At 38.0% G+C, this 23,141-nt stretch overlaps 1 protein-coding gene across 1 annotated transcript in view; it reads right to left on the reverse strand.

Annotated features, from left to right (window-relative positions):
• The window catches only part of PPM1E (protein phosphatase, Mg2+/Mn2+ dependent 1E), an 811,755-nt gene that overhangs the window by 180,642 nt on the left and 607,972 nt on the right, over window positions 1–23,141 (reverse strand). The window contains exon 2 of the mRNA XM_044054278.1: window positions 3,349–3,467. Within this exon, the coding sequence (XP_043910213.1) occupies window positions 3,349–3,467 (119 nt within the window). The remainder of the gene's footprint in view (window positions 1–3,348; window positions 3,468–23,141) is intronic.

A 23,141-nucleotide genomic window follows, 5' to 3' on the forward strand; every position in this document is an offset into this window, starting at 1 on the left:
TTTTAAGCGCAACCTGTATAACTGGATGGGGAACAGAAAATACGCCCCTGGGATTCCACCTGTGTCCCTGCTAGACAGGAGCATTGGGTGCTGACTTGTCGGAACATGGGCTAAATTCTTGGCCAGGCTTGTAGGGGCACAGGGCCAATAGCCTAGTAACTTTCTATGATCCTATGATCCTATAAAAACTACATGAGAATCTAAGGCTAGGCTTCTTATGATCCTCAAAGATCATAGCCTAGTAAGTACCTATAAACCTGTGAATCCATAATACATCATGTTCATGATCTGCACAAGTATATATCTGTCATTGCAAAAGAAATTATGATTCAGAGACAACATTTGGGCACTGAGGTGGAATGCTGCAGACATGTTTTGGGAGGAACAGTACACTGCTCACAAAATCGACCACAGCACCTCCCCCACACCACCTAGTGCCCCCATCCCAGTCTACCTACACTATTTAGATTACTGGGAAAGTGCCCCTGCTATTGCAGCACCCTGGGCGGGCACCTAGTTGGCCTATTGCTAAGGCCAGCTATGAAGCTTGGCATGGAAAAAACAGCAGCTACATTGCTACACTTTCTCCACCCTATGTAACTAAAAACACCCCCTCCCAGTTTCTTTATTTATTCCAAGTAGTTTTTTTAAACTTTGTGCAACAGCATTTTTTTGTCCCCTATAAAGATTTTTGAGAATAAATGTTGCCATGATTTATGGTACCCATAACACAGTTCTGGGTGAAGCCTGATTTTTATTTACTAATTGTGTAGTACTCGTCATATAGTTTTTAATGAGATGGGGGCAGGACTGTAAGGGCTGCTATTTAAATATGTTGAGCTGTCATTTGTCTACAGGGAGGTCCATTATTTTCTCTAGCTAGCCTGAGCACTCTTTTTCTTCTTTGTTTCAGAACTAAAGCAAGAGTTTATAACTTATCTAAAGGATGTGCAGGTTTCTGCAGTCTTCATTGACTGCAGTCTTAAAGCACTTACTTCTTCCAAGGTCATCCTCAATAAAAAAAAAATCTGCTGTTATCCTTTCGCCTGTCTGATTTAAATATGGGGTAATAGGGGAATGCAGTTTCATATATATATATTTTTTTATTCCAAACTTGATTCAAAAAAAGAAGAAAAAAATACAAAACAGAGTGATAATTCTGAAATGAGTATAACAAGCTATACTCTTCTTTACTGGAAGCTGACAACTGTTACTACAATATCATTCCTGACAGTTTTTATTTCTTTTTGACAACAAACTGCCTGCTTACACGATTCTCAGCTGGGTTGCCTTCTGTGCAGCGTCTGCATGTCCTCCCTGTGTTCGTGTGGGTTTCCTCCAGGTGCTCCAGTTTCCTACCAAATTCCAAAGGCATGCAGTAGGTGGATTGGGCACTCTAAATTGACCATAGATGTCAGTTTGCATGTGAGTGTGTTGTATGGAAGAATGGTAGTGTCAGGGCTAGCCATTCGTCAGTGTAAATCTTGGCTCTAGATTATTGTCATTGTTGGTGACACCTCAACCCCATGTGTAAAAATAGAAAAAGGGGGTTGTGGATGGATGTTTGGACCACACTTTTCAACATTCACTAGCTAGATATTCAATAAGCCAGGGGTGTCAAACAGGTGGCCCTAGGGCCACATTCCTTCCCACCAAGGGATTTTATCTGGCTCTCGGTATGTCCAGTAACAAACTGTTTTGAATGGAGAGATACATGTTGACAACGTAATGTGGCCCTCCAAGCCTTGCTAAGTTTGGTAAGCGGCCTCTGAGCAAAAAAGATTGGACACCCCCTGTTCTAAGCCTTACTATGACATCTTAAATTATCTGGCATGGATACTGAGTCTGACTTGACCAGTATTATCCTGTTACTGATACATTCACCCTCCTTACTTTGCTGCATCTCCAAGTAACGACCTACATCATGTGATTCTTACATACTTCAGGTCTTCCTTTGGCTCATTTCCTGTCACCAGTCAAATATATCAGTATTCAAGCTAACCCACAGACTCAAGACAAACACACAGACACAGGCACACAAACACAGAGCTAGGCCACCATAGCAGCACAGAGTACGATTCTCGGTACATTAATGTTCGACATAATAGACTCAGGCCTACTGTTTTACAAAGCTATAGCAGCTTTCTTTGTCCTTCAGTAGGCAGTGAAATGGGATGGCATACCTGAAACTGCAATATTCCTGAGACTGTAGTACTGCTATATAAATAACAATCAATGCCTTTGTAATTTTCACAGCTATAGAAAACCCAACTATTCTAATTACAAAGACATTCTGAGAGCCTGCCAAACCACATCAGTTTCTCACATTAGGAATGTGTTTCAAAGATAATTAGTGGCAATTTTCTGTTCTGCAATAACTAGAGGGAATGTTACCCTTAGGTGGTTTGACAGTGCAACGGGCATGCTGTCTGTACCTGCTGCACTTTGCCTTCTCATACAGTGATGGAAAGTATCCCCAACTATAAAGAGCAGTAAAAACATCTCTCTATACCAAAGCACTAGCACTGTGACCATTATTTAGGTTTGCTAACTGGGAAATTCTGTCTGGGCATAGCCCAAATTCAGCCGTGGCCCAGGCAGGCAGAAAAACCTCCTGAGAAATGAACAATTAACATGCAAATGATATTAATTTACAAGTGGAATAATGTTTAATGAGCTAACACATTGTGCAAAAAAAAAAATAAGTAACACGAAGGGAATGGCGCTGTGCTAGATGCTTGGTACACATTCTTGTAATGCTAGTAGGGGAAAAGATCGCTAACAGCACAGCTATAGCCTGTAGCTGTAACACTGCGGCATTAATGTTAAACAGCCACAGACACTGAATGCAGTAAGGATGCCAACACGTCAGTGAGATACCGAACACAGAAAAACATTCAGTGTAGAGAGCTAAATTACTATAACCATATATGAGACTGACAATGGGTTATAAACACCGAATCACTAGTGGCAAAACTGACAAAATTAACTTTGGATTCATTAAGATAATATATGTTTATTTACATATGAAACAAAGGATGCTTTCTTTATAGTAATACCAAGGATAAACCCTAACTGGTATGACATACACATAGTGCATAGGGAAGGCTAAAGTTGCAGGAGTCAAGGTGGTGTCATACTGTGACATAATACCCCAGTTACATGATGTTATTGCTGTAACTGCAGTCATAAAGTTTGCTCCATTCTTTTTCATTAATTAAATGCCTGAGTTCAGAAAAGGCTTTAAAAAATAACCTTATTGTAACTGTTTTGCACTGGAGTGCTACAAATACATATATCAACCATACCATAATTTGAACTCACTGGAGTGCTACAAATGAGACTTACGTATAATGCCATCAGTGTTGTCCACATGCTTTGGTAAATAGTGTGCGGAAAGGTCACTTTGCACAATTTCATCTGCTGTGGCTCTTGCCAGTGCTGCTGCTAGTAAGAAAGGGCAGTTGCTGAAGGGGAGAAGAAAAAGAAAATACAATTATGGATTAACTGCAACTATTAATCATATCATAAGCATAATAAAACATAATCTGTAAAAACGCTAACTATACAAAACACCTTCATAACTTCCCAGGACTGTTTTTTTTTTTATCTGTCATATTATAGAGGTCAGTATATCTACAGTCCATCCAAAATATGACATGTTTCATGCCTGCCTAGGGTTGTATCATGTCAGTTTACACATACAATGGACAAGAGATGCATATGTTATTACAGTACGTTATAACAATCCCCAGATGTTGGTTGCTCCATGAGGCTGATGTTCCATTTGATACAATTCTTATGAGTGAGTGTTTTCTCTGCATCACTTTTGTTGCCCCATGTACTTTCAGTTAATGGCCAGTCTATATTAATTGCTATAACAGCTAAAATTTAGAAGAAGAGGTGAGAGTCCTCTTTAGAAAATGGCCTTGCAAACAGAATAATCTGATCAGTTAAGGGGCAGAAACAACAGACTGATAATATCAAATAACACCTACTGCATTAAAACACCCGAAAACACAAGAATGTTTGCTAATAATGTATAATCTCTGCCATTCACTGACCCACAGGACTCATAAAATGAAATAAATCTATCTAGAAAAATAGACAATCAGATAAATCACCGGTATGTATATTTTAAATGTTACTTACAACCACCTGTTAAGTCTACCATTCACTGTAAATGTTTTGTTAAAATAAAGCAGGTTATAGAAGCAGTGGTCACTTCTGAGTTGTAAATTTCCAGGCTGTCAGTAAGTAAAAAGAAAATAGGACAGTAGCCTGAAAAAAGTAGCTAAGATGTGTGTATCGGAACAGTCCAGGACATGATAACCTTGATTAATATTGAAAGTCATTTTTATACTGGTAAGATAAATGGTCACAATTTCACACAACCAATGGAAAGTGCTTAAAGCACTATTCAGTAAACAAGTTAAGTGAACAGCTTAATAATTACCATAGCTTTCGAAATTAATAGGAAACAGTAGTTCGTAACATACCCTGATTTTCAACATGCAGTCTTTGAGTCCCCACCTTGTGTTCTAGTGACTACTGGCTTCACCCTCTGCCATGAAATCTTAAAATTAATATACATATATGTGTGTGTGTGTGTGTGTGTGTGTGTGTGTGTGTGTGTGTGTGTGTGTGTGTGTGTGTATATATACACACACACACACACACACACACACACACACACACACACACACACAATTCCACTAGTTGTTTTGATTTTTTTATTGACAGAAATGTGATCCAAAAACACTGAAACACAAAACACTGATGACACTGGAGCAAGGAATATGGTCCTGCCCACCACAGGAACCTTGCTAAAGCCCATCTGGGAGCTTTTGCTATTTTGAGTTACAATGTTTATTGGTGATATTGTGGGAATTGAACACAAATGAGATTTGCTTATATAAACACACACACACACACACATACATATATATATATATATATATATATATATATATATATATATATATAAAATGTGTTCATTGTAGTACAGACTGATACAGTTACCTAATCGTGCCATCTACGTTATTTTTTTTACTACTCACGAAAAAGTCCTCTTATATTATACTCATTTTTTTAACTTTTATTTATTTGGATTACTTTTTCTTATTCAATTCATTACATGTAGTAAGTAAGCTGTTTGTTTAAGTTGCCTACTTAATACTGCTTGCTCTTTCCATAGGTTCTTCTGATAGATTGTATTTCAGGTGTTTTTCCCTACTATTGATCTGGGGAGATTTTTAAGGGGTCAGGTAAGTTTGTGATATTATTTTGATAATGTGGTGAAGGTTATGTTAGGATTTGTTAGTTCGACAGTAATGTTTTTAGGCAGTTTAATACATTTTAGTTTGGTTATGTGGGATCAAGGCTGTTTTGCAAGAAATGTCATTTTACTATTGGCTATTAGCTTTCAATTTGGCTTTTATTGATTGTAGTTAATATATATTTTTAAAAAGTATGCATATGTCTTCTTTTTTGTTTAAGTTAATCATGGCTGCAATATGATTTTACAGTAGAGCTCCAGATTTTCTAAGTAACTATGACACATACAGAATTTGAATACATGTGTTGATGACATGAATAGTATTCACATAAATAAAAATATGACGTACATCCTCTGTCATTTTATTATACAGGGATGTGTAGGTATGTTATCTGTGAAACTCAAGGTATACATGGCAGTTGACCTTATATGACCTTATGATAATATGAATCTGTATTACAAATAAAGACCTTATATGACCTTATGATAATATGAATTTGTATTACAAATAAAGTTAAACCATCCTATTCAAATTCATCCTTTTTTTCAGGATCATTTAGTAATGCAGCCATTTCACAATTTAGTTAAGCAGGAAAAAACAAAATGCTTCTCTCTTGGTGCACAGTTAGGTTTGCATTACAGATTTTGCAATATGGAATTGCCCCAAGGCTTCCCATCTGTTCTGCTAGGGTATAAGCAGTGTGTGTGTATGTGTGTGTGTGTACACTGATGGTTATTAAACAGAGCTAAAAAATGAAAATCATCCTCTGAAACATCTACTTTCTAAAGAACATCCTCTAGTAGTATGAAAGATGGGAAGTCTGGAATTGTACCCTCACTGACAACACTCTGGATTTGTGAATATTATTTGTTTTCTGCATGGTTTATTGCTTATTAGCCAGGAAAAAAAAAAGAAATGTGACCAAAGACCCAATTAGTCATGCCCCTGTGATATTTCAGCATTTAAATTACTGACAGCATTTATGTCTATTATAAAGACATTTTCAGGGAAGAGATTAGTTTTAAGATGAATTTCAAAATGAGGGTTAGCTGCCAGTATGTATCTGGTTCCATTGCAATGGTAGTCCAGTATGCACAATATGCACCTGAAGTATAAATAGTTAGTGATACATTTAAGTGATTAGTGTTTTCTGATTCAGATATCCATTTTGCCAATATTAAAGCATTAACACTGTTATGTCAGGCAAACATCCAAGGAATATGGTTTTAAATTAGTCCACTGTTAGTGCGTTTCTTACTATGCAGGAAAGATGGGTCTATATTATATATTCGAAGCTTCAAAATTTCGAACCACATATGTTCGACAACATCTGAATGAAACTTGAATCTTTGAAAATATAATAAAAACTTAAAAAAAAAAAGACACTTACCTTAATGCTCTGAGCAGGGGGCAAGCCCCCCTGTATCCCCCACACCCCCCTACTTAAATATACCAACTCCGAGACCACACTTCAGTGCAGAAAAGGGAAATTTTCCCATTCTGTGTGTACTGAGCCATTGCCTTTCACCTTCGGACTTTTCAAAGTTCGATCATATGGTGTCGACCATATGACATTCGAACTTTGAAATGTTCGATAATTTAATAGGGACCTGGAAAGATTATATGACACAGGATTGATGGAACTTAAATCAATTTCCATTCCATCAATCACATAACATTAAAGCCCATGTCACTGGTTGGTCTAATGGGGGGTTGGTTTAATGGTTAAGGTATTTACCTCAGACACAAAGTACAGGGTTTGAATCTTACTTTCCCCATCCATGTGAAGCAGAGTTGCTTACTAATCCAATTCAAGTGTAACTTGGACAATTGGATGGGGAACAGAAAATTCATCCCTGGTTTGGCACCTATGATTCTAATGGACACAGGTAGCCTGTAAATGATTCATCTCCCAAGCCCTTGCTTGTAAATGATTCATCTCCCAAAACCATGCTTACATTTATCAAGGGTAGCAGAACTTGTCAGAGATTTTGGGATACATGGCTAGACTTGAAAAGGCCTTTGTGATCATTAGCCTAGTAAACACCTATGAACTGAATGCTGATGAAAATTGTACAAAGCAATGTTTTCCCAGGGGACAATCCTTCCTCCACCCCCCCCCCCCCCCATACCCACAACTCTCTATATACTAATTCCGAGAATGCTTAACTGTTGGGAAAAGGAGAAAGTTATTAATCTTGTTATGCAGTCTTGCTATATTCCAACATTGTTTATTAATTAACTGAGTGATCAACTGAAACACTCCCAACTGTCAGCTAATTTGTAATCAAACGCTGGGGGCAGAGCTGTGGGAGGAGAGTTCGTAAGAGACAGAACAGCATTTGAAAAAGAGTATTTGGATGGTGCAGTGGTAGCACTGTCGCCTCACAGCAAGAGGTTCTCCGGTTCGATTCTCAGCTAGAGTGCCTTCTGTGTGGAGTCTGCATGTCCTCCCTGCATTCATATGGGTTTCCTCCAGGTGCTCTGGTTTCCTCTCACATTACAAAGACATGCTTCTGGAATGTTTCTCCCTGGGCCTCCGCTGAAAATTGGCTTCATTCCAAGTCGGACTTTCCTGGTAAACAAATTTTAAATAAAATAAATATTCCATGTGAGAGATGGGATGGGGAAAGGGTGCTCTGAAAGTTTGAGCACCTTTCAAAGCTGATTGACAGGTACTGTCATGTTTTTTATGTGATAAAGTTGACAAAAAATTACAATGAACTGATAGAAAATGATTAGCTCTTTCTGTGATGGGTAGGTGATTTAGGGCTTGGAATAAAATACTCTGATGATCCCTAGGACTACTTATTTATTTAAATTTGCTTACCAGAGCAGAACATTGATCAAACAATGATCAATTACAGTCTCAGACCAGGTAACTTGCTTAACTGCTTCACAGACTAGATAATGGGCAGATCTATTTAGGGTAGTACTTGTAGTAGCTGCATGCATACCTCTCAACTTCTTAGCACAAAAAATCTGGACAAATCCTCAAAGAATGGGAGGACAAAGGCCCAAAAATAGGGACAGATTTTAAATATTGCTCTTATAAACTTAGAAAGCTGCTAGAACAACAGAATTTGTCTTGGCATGCATTTTTCTGAAGGATATAAAGTCTGAAACACAAATGTATATCATTATTTAATGACTTCAATCTTCAAATCATTCCACTGATTTGCCAGAAAATCACAAATTTTATGAGGAACAGACCAAAAATATTAGACAAAAATCTGGACATTTGAGAGGTATGGCTGCATACTATAATTGAACTATAATTGATATATGTATTTAGAGCTATAAACAGGAAGGGAATATTCCAAATAGGGAAGTAGCAATTTTTAATGACTGTTTGATATACGGTGAGCCAGCATCTCTTGCAGCGAGATGCTCTGAAAGTGAATCTGGGCATACATTATTTGATTTTAGACTAGCTGACTTTTTAATGATTTGTGTGAAGAAGTTCTAAATGATAGGCTGAATATGGTACAGTGAAGGTCCAGGATGGGGGCAAGTTACAGCTGCTGTACTAATGTGGGACATGAGATTACTAAGATACATGGCTAATGGTGATGTATTTACATCTTAGATAGAGTGCTTTTTGCTACTATTAAGTATAGCTGGCGTGGTAACACACAGCAGAGTTCTTCAAGGGTTGAATATTTCAGGGCTTAGCTTTGACTGTAATCGAAGTTTCAAACCGATATGCTATATTATGAGTTGTGCTTCTCAGCTGTAGAAAGTTACCACTGTCTGTTATGAATAGTGTAATTGCATTAATTAATTTAGTTTATTTATTGACTGATTAGCATTTGATTACCAGGAAAGCATGACTGCAAGGCTCCAAAGTATTACAAAACATTTTAAGAACAATAATTTTACAGTGTTTAAAAAAATACAAAAACAAGTACAGTTTTAATAATTATACCAAATTAGACATAATATGAAAACATTGGTTAAGAACAGATACCAGTTATATGATAATGATTTAATAGCTACAGAAATTTTAGCTAGTTTATAGAGACATTAAAGGTAAGTTAGTATAATACAAAAGCAGGCTTATGATACTTTAGAAAGAAAGCCAGGGAAGAGAAATTGACAGACGTAAGAAAGTGAGTGAAAAAGGGAGAGTAAGGAGATGTGAAGTATGAACAGGTATTTGTTCACATTTATGGATATAGTTTATCCTGGTGTTGATTACGGACAGAGACAGCTTTTGGCTAGGAAGTCTTTCAGAATGGTTTTGGAGGATGGGAGGTAGGGTGTTGACCTGATGGATAGAGAGAAGGAGTTCCAGGCCTTAGCAGCCTGGTATGAATACAGACAGCAGAGATTTGATGGGTTTGTTGACAGACAGGAGGTTTTGGTCACTGGATCATAATGACTGATTAGGGACATCGTTGTGCAGAATGTTATTTAGTGCTGGACAAGCAGATGGATTCTGGATAATGTTATATGTGGTAAGAAGCTGTGTACATGTTAGTTGATACGGTACTTCTAACCAATTTAGGCTTTTTAGTGCTATACACTGGTGGGTTCTGAAAGGGGTATTGGCTGCAAATTTAGCAACTTTGCAATAGCATCATTTATGTGCTGATTTATGTGATGCTTGAAGGTTAGTAAGGATAGAAACACCAGAAAGAAGTGTGGCGAGGAGATAAGTTGTGGCAAGTGTAGCTTTGTTGTGTTGCAAGAAGGTTTTTGGTTTATAAAGCATCCCTTGCTTTTGGCGAGTTTTTCTTAGGCAATTTTATATATGCCAGACCATCAACCAATATCATCCCTAATAATTTGCTAAAGTGACTTCAATGATTATATTATCAAGATAGAGGACTTTAATTTTTGTTTTTTTCATGGGAGATGGATTTGGGGGAAAAAGTAGTAGTTTAGGGTTGAGCATGAGTTGCAAGTTACAAAGCCATGTTTCAGTTACTGTTAAAACTTCCTGAGTAATTTTTGGATGTGTGCCTCATTGTTAGATGTGCAAATGAGTATGGTGTCTTCTGCATATTGGATTATGGAGGCCTGTTGTGTGGATGTGTGGAGGGTGTTGGTGAGAATGTTAAAGAGGAAGGGGCCAAAGATAGAGTGTTATGGTACACCCATGGTGACTGGGAAGAATGGAGAAAGGGTGGAGTGCCATTTTACTGACTGATACCTATTGGATAGGTAGCTTTTGAACTATAGAAGGGTGGACTGAAAGAGACCTAATGAGGACATTTGAAGTAGAAGCTTGTTGTGACAAATTGTGTCACTGGCTTTAGATAAGTCTAGAAATAAAGAGGAGACTGGTTTGCCATTATCTGTAGCTTATATAGGTTAGAAGTATGGAAAACATTTTGTGTGTGATATACATTTTATCAATAGGGCTAACCCTTTCAGAAGAGACCGTGTGGGGGGGGGGGGGTTCCAAACTTATAAATGTACTTGAAGTTAAATTACTCAAAAGTAGAAACAAAATTTAGGTTTGGGTAGTAAAATAAGGGCAGGTCATAATAACCCCCCCTCAGTCATAGAAGCAGTTGCTTGCCCCCCCCCCAAGAATGCCCTTAAGATCCACACTGACCCCAGCTCACTCAGAGAAGTCTAGGAGAGGAAGGAGGGGCATGTAGACACGGCTATGGAAATGGACACTGGGATGACCATAATGAATGAAGCAGAGAGGAGTAGAGAAGTAAAAACAAGTTCCAGATATGGTGCATAGTATTAAACATAGGTAAAAAGGTCTGTTTAAATCTAAGACGGGTGAAATCCAAAAGATTTCCAACTTGAAGGGAACCACACTATGGCACTTCTGAGCATAAAACCAAACTCCAGTGGTTCAAAATAAACTAATACCCAAAATAAAGTAAATAAAACTGTGAACACCTGTTGTGTAATCATGTAAGTCTGCATTTTTCTTTCATCTTCCATGCATTATCCACTGTACTTCCTTTGCCAGCTGTACTTATAACTCTCAGGTTTATGCTTAACTGTTCCAGTGCAACATAGAACGCTATGCCTGCAAATCATGATCTAACCCAGAATTCTATCCTGTATTTCTTTAGTGACAGGCAATGTTAGTACCCTAATCACACTGCTTAATTTAAAAGTAGCTGTTCATATTGTTTAGACTGGAATAGTCCCTGTACTCTTTCTCCATAATGAAGACATCACCCCGCTCTCATGTTTAGTAATGCTGCTATTGTGGAACCCTGACTGTTATCTTCTTTCACTGCTTCGTTAACAAAATAGAAAACGTTTTCCTTTAAATTAGTAACTAACATATGGATGTTGTCAGGTGCAACAAGCAGTACGCAGGTCAGCAGACTACTGGTAGTGGCAGCATTACTGTCTACAAAGATATAGGCAGTCAGCCATAGGGTCAGGGAAATTAGTCACAGTGAAATAAGCACTGAACCAGAACAGAAGGGCAGAAAAGGGAACAACTGGATTTACCATAGAACAGATACCTATAGTGGCTATAAAAATGGGGGATTACTTCTTTATCATGGTGTAAACACTGACAGTTAGGTAGAATTACCATCTCCCACCCACCTGTTGTGTCCTGTGTCTCCCTACTTCACTTTTTAGAAAATTTACAGACCTGGGGAAAACTTTACAATTCCACCTCGTCCACTAAGGGAGGGTAACCAAGCTACAAAGAGTTATACAGATGTCATGACTCATATAATAAAGACTGGGAAAATGCAGGTACAGTACTGGTGCCCAATAAAGAAAAGCCAAAGGACTTGGGGGAACAAAGACTCTTTTAAAGTAGTCATCAGGCAGGAGTTGAAGTCCGTCTCTACTTTTAAACAGGGACAGTGCATTAAGCAATGAAGACTTCCCAGCAGAGAGGGTGAAAATGAAAATGCTTGAATGAATTTAAGCATAAATGGAACAGGCCAAATGGCATCTTGGAAACAATGAGGGAGGGGTATAACCTGAAAAATGACTACCATTTCTCTTCCATCCAAGCCTTCTACATAATTTACCTTATCACCATCTCCTTTCACCTCTTCAATACCATTCTCATTAACACCGAGGAAATGACTTCTGTATCTCAATGATTTCCAGGGAATCGCTACCTTTTTAATGTGTGCTTTAAATATTTCTCCCTCTGCCTGTCATTCGTGGGTTCTCCACTTCCTTATTTCATTCTGGGATCTACTCTCCTATCACAACCTCGAGGATTATACCTACGTGTTCCATATAATGCATCTCTTTCTCTCTCTCTCTCTGTCTCTTTCTAGAACTGCAGTCTCCAGTACTCTACAGAGTACTCAAAAAGAATTTCCACAGGTACTTTGTAAAAGTATCTGTAATCTCTGCATCTCTGGAGTACGCATACTGATAATAACAACCTAGCACCTTGTTTGGGCCACTGTATCTTTTGCATTGCACTGAATGGATGAGATTGTGTGTAAAGATGGCTGCAAGTACTTTGCTTCTTCCATTTTCCTCAGTGATGCCAGTGCACTAGCTTGTTTGTCCCTCTGAAGCTTTTTTCTCCAAAATATATTTCTTTAACAGAGTACTGGAGGATATGACTTTGTAAAAGATAATTTCAGATCCAGGGCAGAACCAACAGAAATGGAGAAAGAACTTCCGAATGTTATACTTAATATTAACAGTAACAATGTGTACTTTATTGGCTGAAACTATCTCCTTCTTTCACTCTCAAAGAATGTAATGAGGTCCTAAACAAACTAAAGAGCATGAACATAACCAGTAAAACAGCATTATTAGTGCACTACAACTATCCAAATATTGACTGGTCAAACCACTGTTGTCCAAATAATAACACATTTCATTAATAAAAATAACATGGAACAGATGGTAAGGAACCTAACAAGGGGCAATAATATTTACTAATCTATGGTTTTAATATTATAACAGTAATTGCTTCCACTACAGTAAGCCCATACAACTGTTATCTTTAGTGTTATACTAAGAAGTTATTACTATTAACAAGTCTAAATTACAGGATTTCTCAAATGGCAGTTATGATTAAATTAATTGTACACTAGGCAATTATGACTGGGAGCTATTAATCAGCATAGTTACAAAAACAGCAGTTGAGGTAGTGGGTGTACTCTATCATATAATGAATGAATGAATGAATGAATAACGAAATAAATGTCAGTAAGATACAGACAGATGTGGAATTCAAAAACAATGTGAATGCATAGCCACATAAATTTCAGTAAGATACAGATACAAATTTTGAAAATCAAAAACAGTCTACTATGCTGGAGATGAAAAAAAATCTCAAATGTTATAACAGAAGAAGAAGACAGTCCTCATCAGTACTAAACTTAGTTAAGCATTATACACAAAGCTCTGAAGAGAGTTATCAAGACGTGAAAATAAAAATGAAACAAATACACTTATCAGAGTTAAAGATAAAATAAAGCTTTCTGTAGCTACATCAGAAATACTCAGCCCTCAGTTGACCTACCTGACTTCAACTACATCAGAATAATCCATCTATTGATCAGTTTACCATTCAATTTTTAATGGCAGCTTTACCCAGTTTAGGGTCATAGACAGCAAAAGCTTATCCTAGGAAGCAAAAGGTATAATACAGGAATCATTACTGGACAGGACAAGAGTTCATTGCAACATACTTTGTAATCATCTAGGACAGTATGAGCATCTCCAATTGGGTACCCAGGAAGAGACCAAAATCTCAACAAAAAAACCCACACAGAAAGGACCACAGGCAGAAACCACATTAGTGAACTAAATGACCTGATGTGGCAATACTGACCACTGTGCCACTTAGTCACTTGTATAGCATATTCTCTTCTCCTACCTAAAACTTTTCCTGTTTTTCCTTTGGCGTCAAAAGACAAGACTAATTTAATGATATTTGATTACTGGGAATGTCTGATTGGGTAGGTGCTCATTTTCTCCAGTATTTAAAAAATTAGGACAACAATTTTACAATCTTCAAAATAATAAAGTAAAAACAATAAAAATGCAGAGTTTAAACAATTATACTAAATTATATACAATGTGAAAACATGGATTAAAAACAGATGCAACTTCTATGCCAATGATTTAATATTTAGAGAAATTTTAGCCAGTTCAGATAAATTAAAGGTAAGTTAGTATAATACAAACAAGAAAGGCAATATGAAGTAGGAGAAAAAATAGGGTTATGGCTCTTTTACAATGAGAGTCAGTGCAGAGAAATTGACTGAAGTAAAGAAGTGAGTGAAGAAGGGGGTGTAAGGAGCTGTTAGGTATGAATACATACGAGTTCACATTTACGGATTTAGTTTATCCTGGGGATGAGCAAGAACAGAACCAGATTTTGGCTAGGAAGCCTTTCAGAATGGTTTTAAAGGACTGGCGGGAGCATATTGACATAATGGACATAAGTAAGGGATTCCGCGCCTTAGCAACACGGTGTGAGTACAGACCATGCCCAGCAGATTTGATAGGTTTTTGGACAGGCATGAGTTTTTGGTCATTGGGTCATAATGACTGACTAGGAACATAGTTGTGTACAATGTTACTTAGTCCTGGACAAGCAGATGGATTCTGGATAATTTTATAAGTGGTAAAAAGCTGTGTGCATACATGTTAGTTAATGGGATAGTTCTAACCAATTTAGGCTTTTTAGTGCTATACAGTGGGGAGTTCTTAAAGGGGTATCTCCTGCAAATGTAGCCACTTTATTATAGCATTCTTGAAATTTTGCTTTTTGTGATGTATGGAGGTTAGTAAGGATGGCAGTGTGTAAAGTACTGAGGGGGAGAGGTAAGTAGTTGCAAGTGTAGTATTAATTCCATTTGTGAGAATCTTGGACAAATCTCGGACAAATCTCAGACAAATGCTTCTGTGCTAGACCTTCATTATGTCAGTATAACATTAAACCACAACATCTGTTTTTTCTGGGTGTCTTAAAGACCTATTTAAACTCCTACTTTATGTAATACAGAATGTGATGGTATCTAAGGGGGAGTGCCTTCTTCTATGGGGGTGGAAATTAGCCTTTCTGACAAATAAACTTAATGCAGGAATAGGGGGGAGTTCATTCTCAGGTATCATTATCCATAAATGGTAAGATATATATTTTTTTATTTTTTATTTCTACTCCTAAGACTGCATCTATGCGGCAGTACAAGCCCCACTGGCACTTCATCCATTCAGTGTCATCTTGCCATATGCTGTCTACCTGCAGACTCAGCCATCACATTTGGTGTAAATTCATGGCTAGTCTTCCAGTCTCCACAATAGGCCACTTCTGCAGAGGATACTCTGATTTCAGCCTCTCTCCCCAGTGACAAGAGAGCTGGTCATCAACTGCTCTAATTACTTCTAGACTGACTCTTTAGGGGAATCTCAGGCTCCTGCATCATAAACATGGTCATTGTCTGGCAGTTGGTATAGATGGGTAAGACTGACATTGCTCTTGAGTTGTCCCTAAAAAAGACTGTGTGTCCAGTGGGTCTACCAGTTAACAAATGGATATTACTTATTTACTTATTTATGTATGTCTTTGCTAAAGGAACTCATCCACTAAACAGGAATTATCAAACTCTTGACTATAAACAACATTTGAGTACTTGTCAGTAGAAATCATAAAATTTCAGAGGGGTAAAACTTCTTCAGAGTTTGGAAAACCAATACAGATATTCTAGGTATGTAGGTTAGGCTATTGACAATGTAATAGTTTCAACTGTCAATGCTAATTAGTGAGGATTTGAGTAAACTCTGGTCACTAACAACTTGCATCAGTTTTCCACAGAGGGAAGTTCTGTGATATTTACTGTAACACTTCACTCTACAGGATACTGATAGAAATGCAGTTTGGAAGAATGGAAAAAAAGACAGTTTTCACACCAAGTAATGCTTTCTCAGATATTACTACTTCTGTTTGAAACTTACTGCATTTCAGCTGTGGGTTTACATTTTGTATATATGAATAAAAGTTTTTATTTGTCTGTGGTTATTAGAACCAGAATTTTTTCTTCTGTCCATACCTCTCAACCTCTTAGAGCAAGAAATCTGGACAAAGCTATACATAATGGGGGGGGGGGGGGGGCAAAGACCCCCAAAACAGGGACCCTTTTTAAATATTGCTCTTACAAACTTATAAAGTTGATATAATAGGTTTTGCATCAGCGTGCATTTTCTCAAGGGTATGAAGTCTGAAACTCAAATGTCCATCATTATTTTCTGACTTCAACCCTCAATGACTTGCCAGAAAACCACAACTTTATGACAAACATACCAAAAATATGAGGCAAAATCTGGACATTTTGCAGAAATATGTATAGCTGAGGTATGCTTCTGTCTTGTGATTTTACGGTGGTGTTCAGTTTTATCTGTTATTGAACTGCAGCATGTATTCCATACACTTTGGAATACCACAAAGTAAGGATGTGCTGGACAAATCACCTTTACTTGCAAAGCTTAAGATTGTCAATCTTCTGTAAGAAGGAATTTGATCAAATCAAAATATCTTCTGTTCTATAGAATAGCTCAAGGCGTACTTAGCTAATACCTCTTATTATTGGTTTAGACGTCATGCTTAGTATGGAATAACTTTTACCTTCTTAGCATCATTTAATTAAAAGTTTGATTTGTTTGGAATACTCCTCAATAGTACATGGATCTCTGGCATCCACAATCACCTACAGAAATGCTTTTTGTCCTGCAGAGAGTCTATAAGCCTATGATAGGTATTGCTAGCAGCTACATTGCACACATAATTGAAAGGCCCTCTGTGGTTACACTTTGTGACACTGATTGAGTATGACTTGTAAAGACTGCCTGGGAAACAACAAATTTCATTCTGCCTTAGTAAAAGCCTCACATAGACTCCTATGGCGTTCTTTGTCTAACTGAGCCTCTACTTCCTTATTTTAGTACTTTGTACCCCTTTACTCTATGAAAGATACCCCTCTGCTCTCCCCTGAGTTCAAGTACCATGTACCCTGTAATCAAATTTGTTTCATTCACTTCTAATTTTAGATTGTTATCATTTGTGGAGAAACTGTTCTCCTGTGATATACTTGGAAACTTCATTACAAGTTTGACAACATTCTGGTGCCTTTATTAGTTATATTATTTAACACACTATTGAAAACTAGAAAAATACCCAAAACCTGGATGTTAACTCATGCTGTTCCAGTACATAAGGGTGGTAGATGTTATTTGGAGTCTAAACTATAGTCTGATAAGATACAATTTGGTGTCTAAACTGTAAACCAGTAAGTTTAATACCACTGCTTGATAAAGTTTTTGAAAAATGCTTAATCATGATAATAAGGACAGACAACACGCTGGGAACGGGTATATATTTCTATCAAAATGGTTTCACAAAACATAGATTAACTCCTACTAGTCTAGATTAATTTTTTGAACCAGCAAGTAAGGCCCTTGATTAGGAGATTGGAGTATGTGTTGTCTTTACTAAGCTGTCCATGGCATTTTATAGTATTCTGTACTGTGTAATAACTGAACATATGATTAAATTACTTATAACTAACTATATAGCTGAATGTGGTAAACAGCAGTTAAAGGAAAGATCACAGTGTGTTGAGGTGAATGGCAGGTTTCTATCACTGGGCCCAATGTTACGTAACTTTGCATTGCTACTTATACTTTGTTTTGCTATTTTCTAGTTTATTTATGTTCTGTAGCGCACAGTGTAGTCTTATAGTGTAGTGTAGTGCACTCTGAGATATTGTGGTAGCTGGGACTCCCGCAAGTATAGTTTTGTTTTTACTGCATTCATCTGTAGTGATATAATTACTTGCTTAACTGTTGCTTTTACTCCATACCTGCTGGTTGTATTTGTTTTGCTTTCTTGCTGTCGACCACACTTCATATCACTTTTCCTCCATTTCCTTTTACCAAACTGCCTATATTGTGTCTATAATTTTCACCTTTAACAACCTTTTTCAAGAAACGTACTTTCTGTACACCCCTAATGACCTTTTGAACTATCTTTTTTTAGTCTGAAGTGCTGCTCGCTCTCTGCAGGTCCCCACTCCATCCAGTTGGTCCCATTCACCTCACTGCCTGTTGAACTTCCCGCTCAACTAAGGACATACAAAGCATACAGTATAAGAACTGAAAAAATGTAGGTGCTTTTCCTGTGATAATATCTGTGAATAACTTCAATTTATTGGCATAGTACTACCTATATTAAGTGGCGTGCACACTTGCAGGCATAGCAGCTGATAGCAACCCCCCCCTTCCCCCCCCACTCCTTGCCTTGCTCACTTTCTGCCACTAGGTGGCAGTAAAACACCACTCTTTGAGGCTATTCCATGTACTAACAAGGCTCAGTCAAGCTGTTTTCCCCACAAAGACTCTAACTGAATCAGTGTCTCCCAGCTGAGAGTGCTGCTTACAAAGCATAGCATATTGCTGCTGTAATAACAAAAGTACCCCCAAAAAACTATCAGTCACAGCTCTCACTTACTTACCATTCTACAGTTTCAGTTCCAAGTCTCACTGATAATTTTTTTTTTTTTAGCAGCTGTTGGGCTGGCTCTGCCTGCTTTGTTCGCCCTCCAGGCTCACGTTGCTCCATTACCCTACCCCCTTTCCTACCCACACTGGCATCCCCCAGATTTATACTTAGAGGTAACTACCCCCTCCAATCTGCTTTCACTCACTCACACAATCCACTTCTGACTGTGCCCTTCCCCTCCTCGATAGCCTCCTCCCCTCTCTTCCCCAATCTCCACCCACAACAGTACCTTCCACACTCCAAAAACCTTTCTAAATCCATTTTACAAGTATAGCACTCCCTACATACTCCACTCTCCCCAATCTGTTTCTAAACCATCAAACAACTTCTATAATATATCACCCAGCTTACTCTAATACAATTTCATTCATTTATCAAAACTAAGAATATTGCCCTATATCACCATAAATAAAAACATCTTCCACTATCTAGCAACCTATAACAACAAAAAAAAAATTCTTCCAAAACACTCCTTAACAATCAAAAACAGAATTTCCCTATCCCTATGTGGTGACATCCACCCCAACCCAGGACCCTCAGGTATAACTACACGCAACCAAACTCCATTGTCTAAAGATCTATTCTCAGCAACCTTAAACATTTGTAGTGTGTGTAACAAAATTACATACTTCCATGCATGGCTAATACGAAACACCCCTGGCATCCTAGCAGTCACCGAAACTGGTCTAAAATCCCAAATCCAAGATATTGAAGTAACACCCCCAGGTTATAACCTACTAGGGAAAGATAGAACTAACAAAAAAAGGAGGTGGGGTGTCCCTAATCTATGCTGTCTCACAATACTGCCATTTCAGAAAACACTCCCAAAATTTTCAAATACTGAAATCTTAATAGGAACCCTACAAATTAACAAATCTAAACAGCTGTACATAGTTAGTCTGTATATCCCACCAGGACAAAATATCCAAATCCTTGAGGACATCCTTGCCTGGATGTCAGAAAATATCTGCAAGGAAACTATTATTATGGGAGATGTAAACATCAATTGGCAAGATTTAATAACTGCCTCCCCAACAATCAGCATGAACCTCTACAAGTTCACCCAACTCGTCACCATCCCTACCAGAATGCTCAACAGCAATACACCAGGAGCCACCCTCGACTAGATCTTAGTTTCAGATCCACTTAAATACTCAAATCCAAAGACCCTACCCAATATACTCAGCGACCATTTACCTGTTTTCACTTATAGATCCACTCCACATATATCCAAATCTCCTAAGTATAAAGCCACCAGAAACCTAAAATATTTTGATAAACAGAAATTTATCAACATTCTGAAACTTTCAGATTGGTGCCCACTAAAACCTCTCCCATTGGACGATGCCTTATACTATTTTAATAAGATATTCCTAGACATACTCAACAACCTAGCCCCTCCTCATACTAAAAGAGTAAAATCAAACCACATTCCCTGGCTAACAAAGGCCACTAAGCAACTCCTACAAAATAGGGACAAGGCCTGGAAAGAATGGCATAAAAACAAAAATGAATGTAACCTACATAGATGCAAACAGTTATGAAACAAAGCTAAAAAACTAGCATGTACTGACAAGAGAAACTATTTCTATAACCAACTAAGTAACCATAGAAACAACCCAAAACAATTCTGAAAAAGCGTCACTAATCTCCTTACCCCTGGCACCAAACAAAACCCATCACCATGCCCAGAAAAAAACACTATCACAAATAGCCACTATGCTCAACTCACATTTTATAAATAGCATACACAAGTTAATAACAGACTCTTCTCCCTCTACCCTCACCTTATCAAATTATTTTCCCCACCTCCTCTACCCCCACAAAAGCAGTCCTCACTTAGAAAGATCCTCCCCCATAGACAATTCTTCTTCCCTTCACCAAAGTGATATTACACCATCTAGCCTCTTCTCACTACAACCAATACCAACCACAGAAATTCAGAGACTCCTCAGAAAATTAAAACCATGCTCTCTCTCCTCTGATGACCTCCCACCAGAATACCTAAAACTTGCTGCTGCGGCCATAGCATACTCCATTAGCATTCTGATCAACTGCTCAATTACAGAATCCTATGTCCCCAACCTCTGGAAAAAAATCCATCATCACTCCACTTCACAAAGGAGGTAACTCCAATGAACCCACTAACTATCATCTAATCTCTATCTTCTCTCCACTGTCCAAACTCCTCAAAAGGTGCATCCATAAACAATTACTTCACCATCTCACACACAACCTACTCACCCCCACCCAACATGGCATTCTCCCCTCACATAGCACAAGCACTGTACTTATCTCCTTCATGGATACTATACATCGATCCATCGACTCAGGTAAGATTACTTCTGTACTACTACTAGACTTGTTGAAGGCTTTTGATACAGTATCACACAAAAAACTTCTACAACACCTTTCTAATATCAGCTGCACCCTACCCACCCACCAATGGTTTAATAGCTACCTCACTAAAAGGCAAATTACCCTATCAGAACACCAAACCAACCAAACTGGAGTACCACAAGGTCCATACTTGGACCTTTACTCTTTAACATTTTTACCAACAACCTTCACATTGCTTCTCCTCTTAGCTCTGTTATCCAATATGCAGAGGATACTACCATCATCTCCTCCTCAAATAACCTCCAACAACTAACCCAAGATACCTTCACCGCAATCAAAGCCTGGTTAATGGAATCACAACTACTCCTTAATGCTAAAAAAAAAAAAACAAAGCTTCTACTCTTTGCAGCAAAACCTCTCTCACCTGGCACTCACTTACATATTTTCTTCCAAAGCAACACAGAAAATGAAATCATATCCCATGCTAAATGATTAGGTGTTACCATTGACAATAAACTTACATTTGAACACCATATTGATAAAGTTATTAAAAAACACTGCAAATTAGAAGCCCTGTACAGACAAACATTTCATGGACAGCACCACCAAAAAAGCTCTCGCCAACACTTACTTGCTCCCCTCCCTATTATACGATGCCCCCATTTTTACTAACCTGCACTCATCTCTACAAAATAAGCTCCAGTCCTGCTAATATAAAATCGCCAAATTTGTCATAGTCAGCTCATACCGCTCACATCACTGACGAATCATAAATGAATTAAACTGGCTGCAATTTCCACATCACCTTAACCTCATTCAACTGTCCATAGCACATAAAATTGTCTATAATCCAAACAACTGCCCTGCCCTTAAGAACATTTTAATATCCTATAGCCCCACTAGAACCCTTCGCTCTGAAAATAAACAACTCATAAATGTTCATGTACCAAACAAAAGAGCCGGACACTGCTTTGACTCATACACTGTCGCTAAACTACGAAACTCACTTTCAACCAGTATAAACACCAATAGTTGCTTCAACAAATTTAAACTCTCCCTAAGGAACTACCTACTAAATACTAAAATCTGCTCCTGCATCTATTCAAATAGATAAGTATCCTGCACTCCTTGAGCCTTCCTCTATCTTACCCCAATCTTTACCCATCAAAAACAGTAGGAAACTCTTTTTGATCTATAAATAATTTTAAACAACTCTGTTCTTACTATAAATCTCACAAACCTTAACTATCATTCTAATCCCTCACCCCTTTAAAACTACCCCACTAGTGATTTTTCTTTCCCTTTATTAATTCTTTTAACCTAACACTACCCCTCTAGTGATCTATTCCTATCTTAACTTTTAACCTATTTCAATATTTACAAACAAAAAGAAAAAGTGTGAGTATGTGTGTATGTATGTATATATATATATATATATTAGGATCATAGGAGGTTACTAGGCTATTGGCCCTGAGGGCCCTTATAAGCCTAGCCAAGACTTTAGGCCATGTTTAGAAAAGTCAGCACCCAATGCCCCTGTCCAGCAGGGACACGGGTGGAATCCCAGGGGTATATTTTCTGTTTCCCATCCAGTTATCCAGGTTGCGCTTAAAAAGAGGTAAAGAAGTACTCTGCTTGACATGGAAAGGGAGTCTATTCCATAGATGGGGAAGTCTCTGGGACACAAACCTGTCCTGCCAACAAGTCCTGTTGATGTCACACACCAGGATGAGGCCACACATTCGAGTTACTCAAGTGGAGCTTGACTTGCAGATATGCAGCAGTCCCATCAAGGTGGGGTCTGTGATCTCCTTATATGCCAGACAGAGGTCACCCCTGAGGAGTCTGTATGAAACTGAGTAAAGGGATAGGGCTTTTATCTGTATATAGTAGATGTCTGAGGCCCTGGATTCTCCTGGTGATGAACCTCTGTGGTCTCTCCAGCTGCTGCATGTGCTTTGTGAGGTACATGCCGAAAGGGGCATTATACTCAATAATGGGCCTTATAAGGGAAGAATACAGGGATGTTATGACCTCCT

This window comes from Protopterus annectens, chromosome 13.part0, assembly GCF_019279795.1.
Source record: "Protopterus annectens isolate FY-2018-M chromosome 13.part0, PAN1.0, whole genome shotgun sequence".
In the NCBI taxonomy this organism is placed as follows: Eukaryota; Metazoa; Chordata; order Ceratodontiformes; family Protopteridae; genus Protopterus; species Protopterus annectens.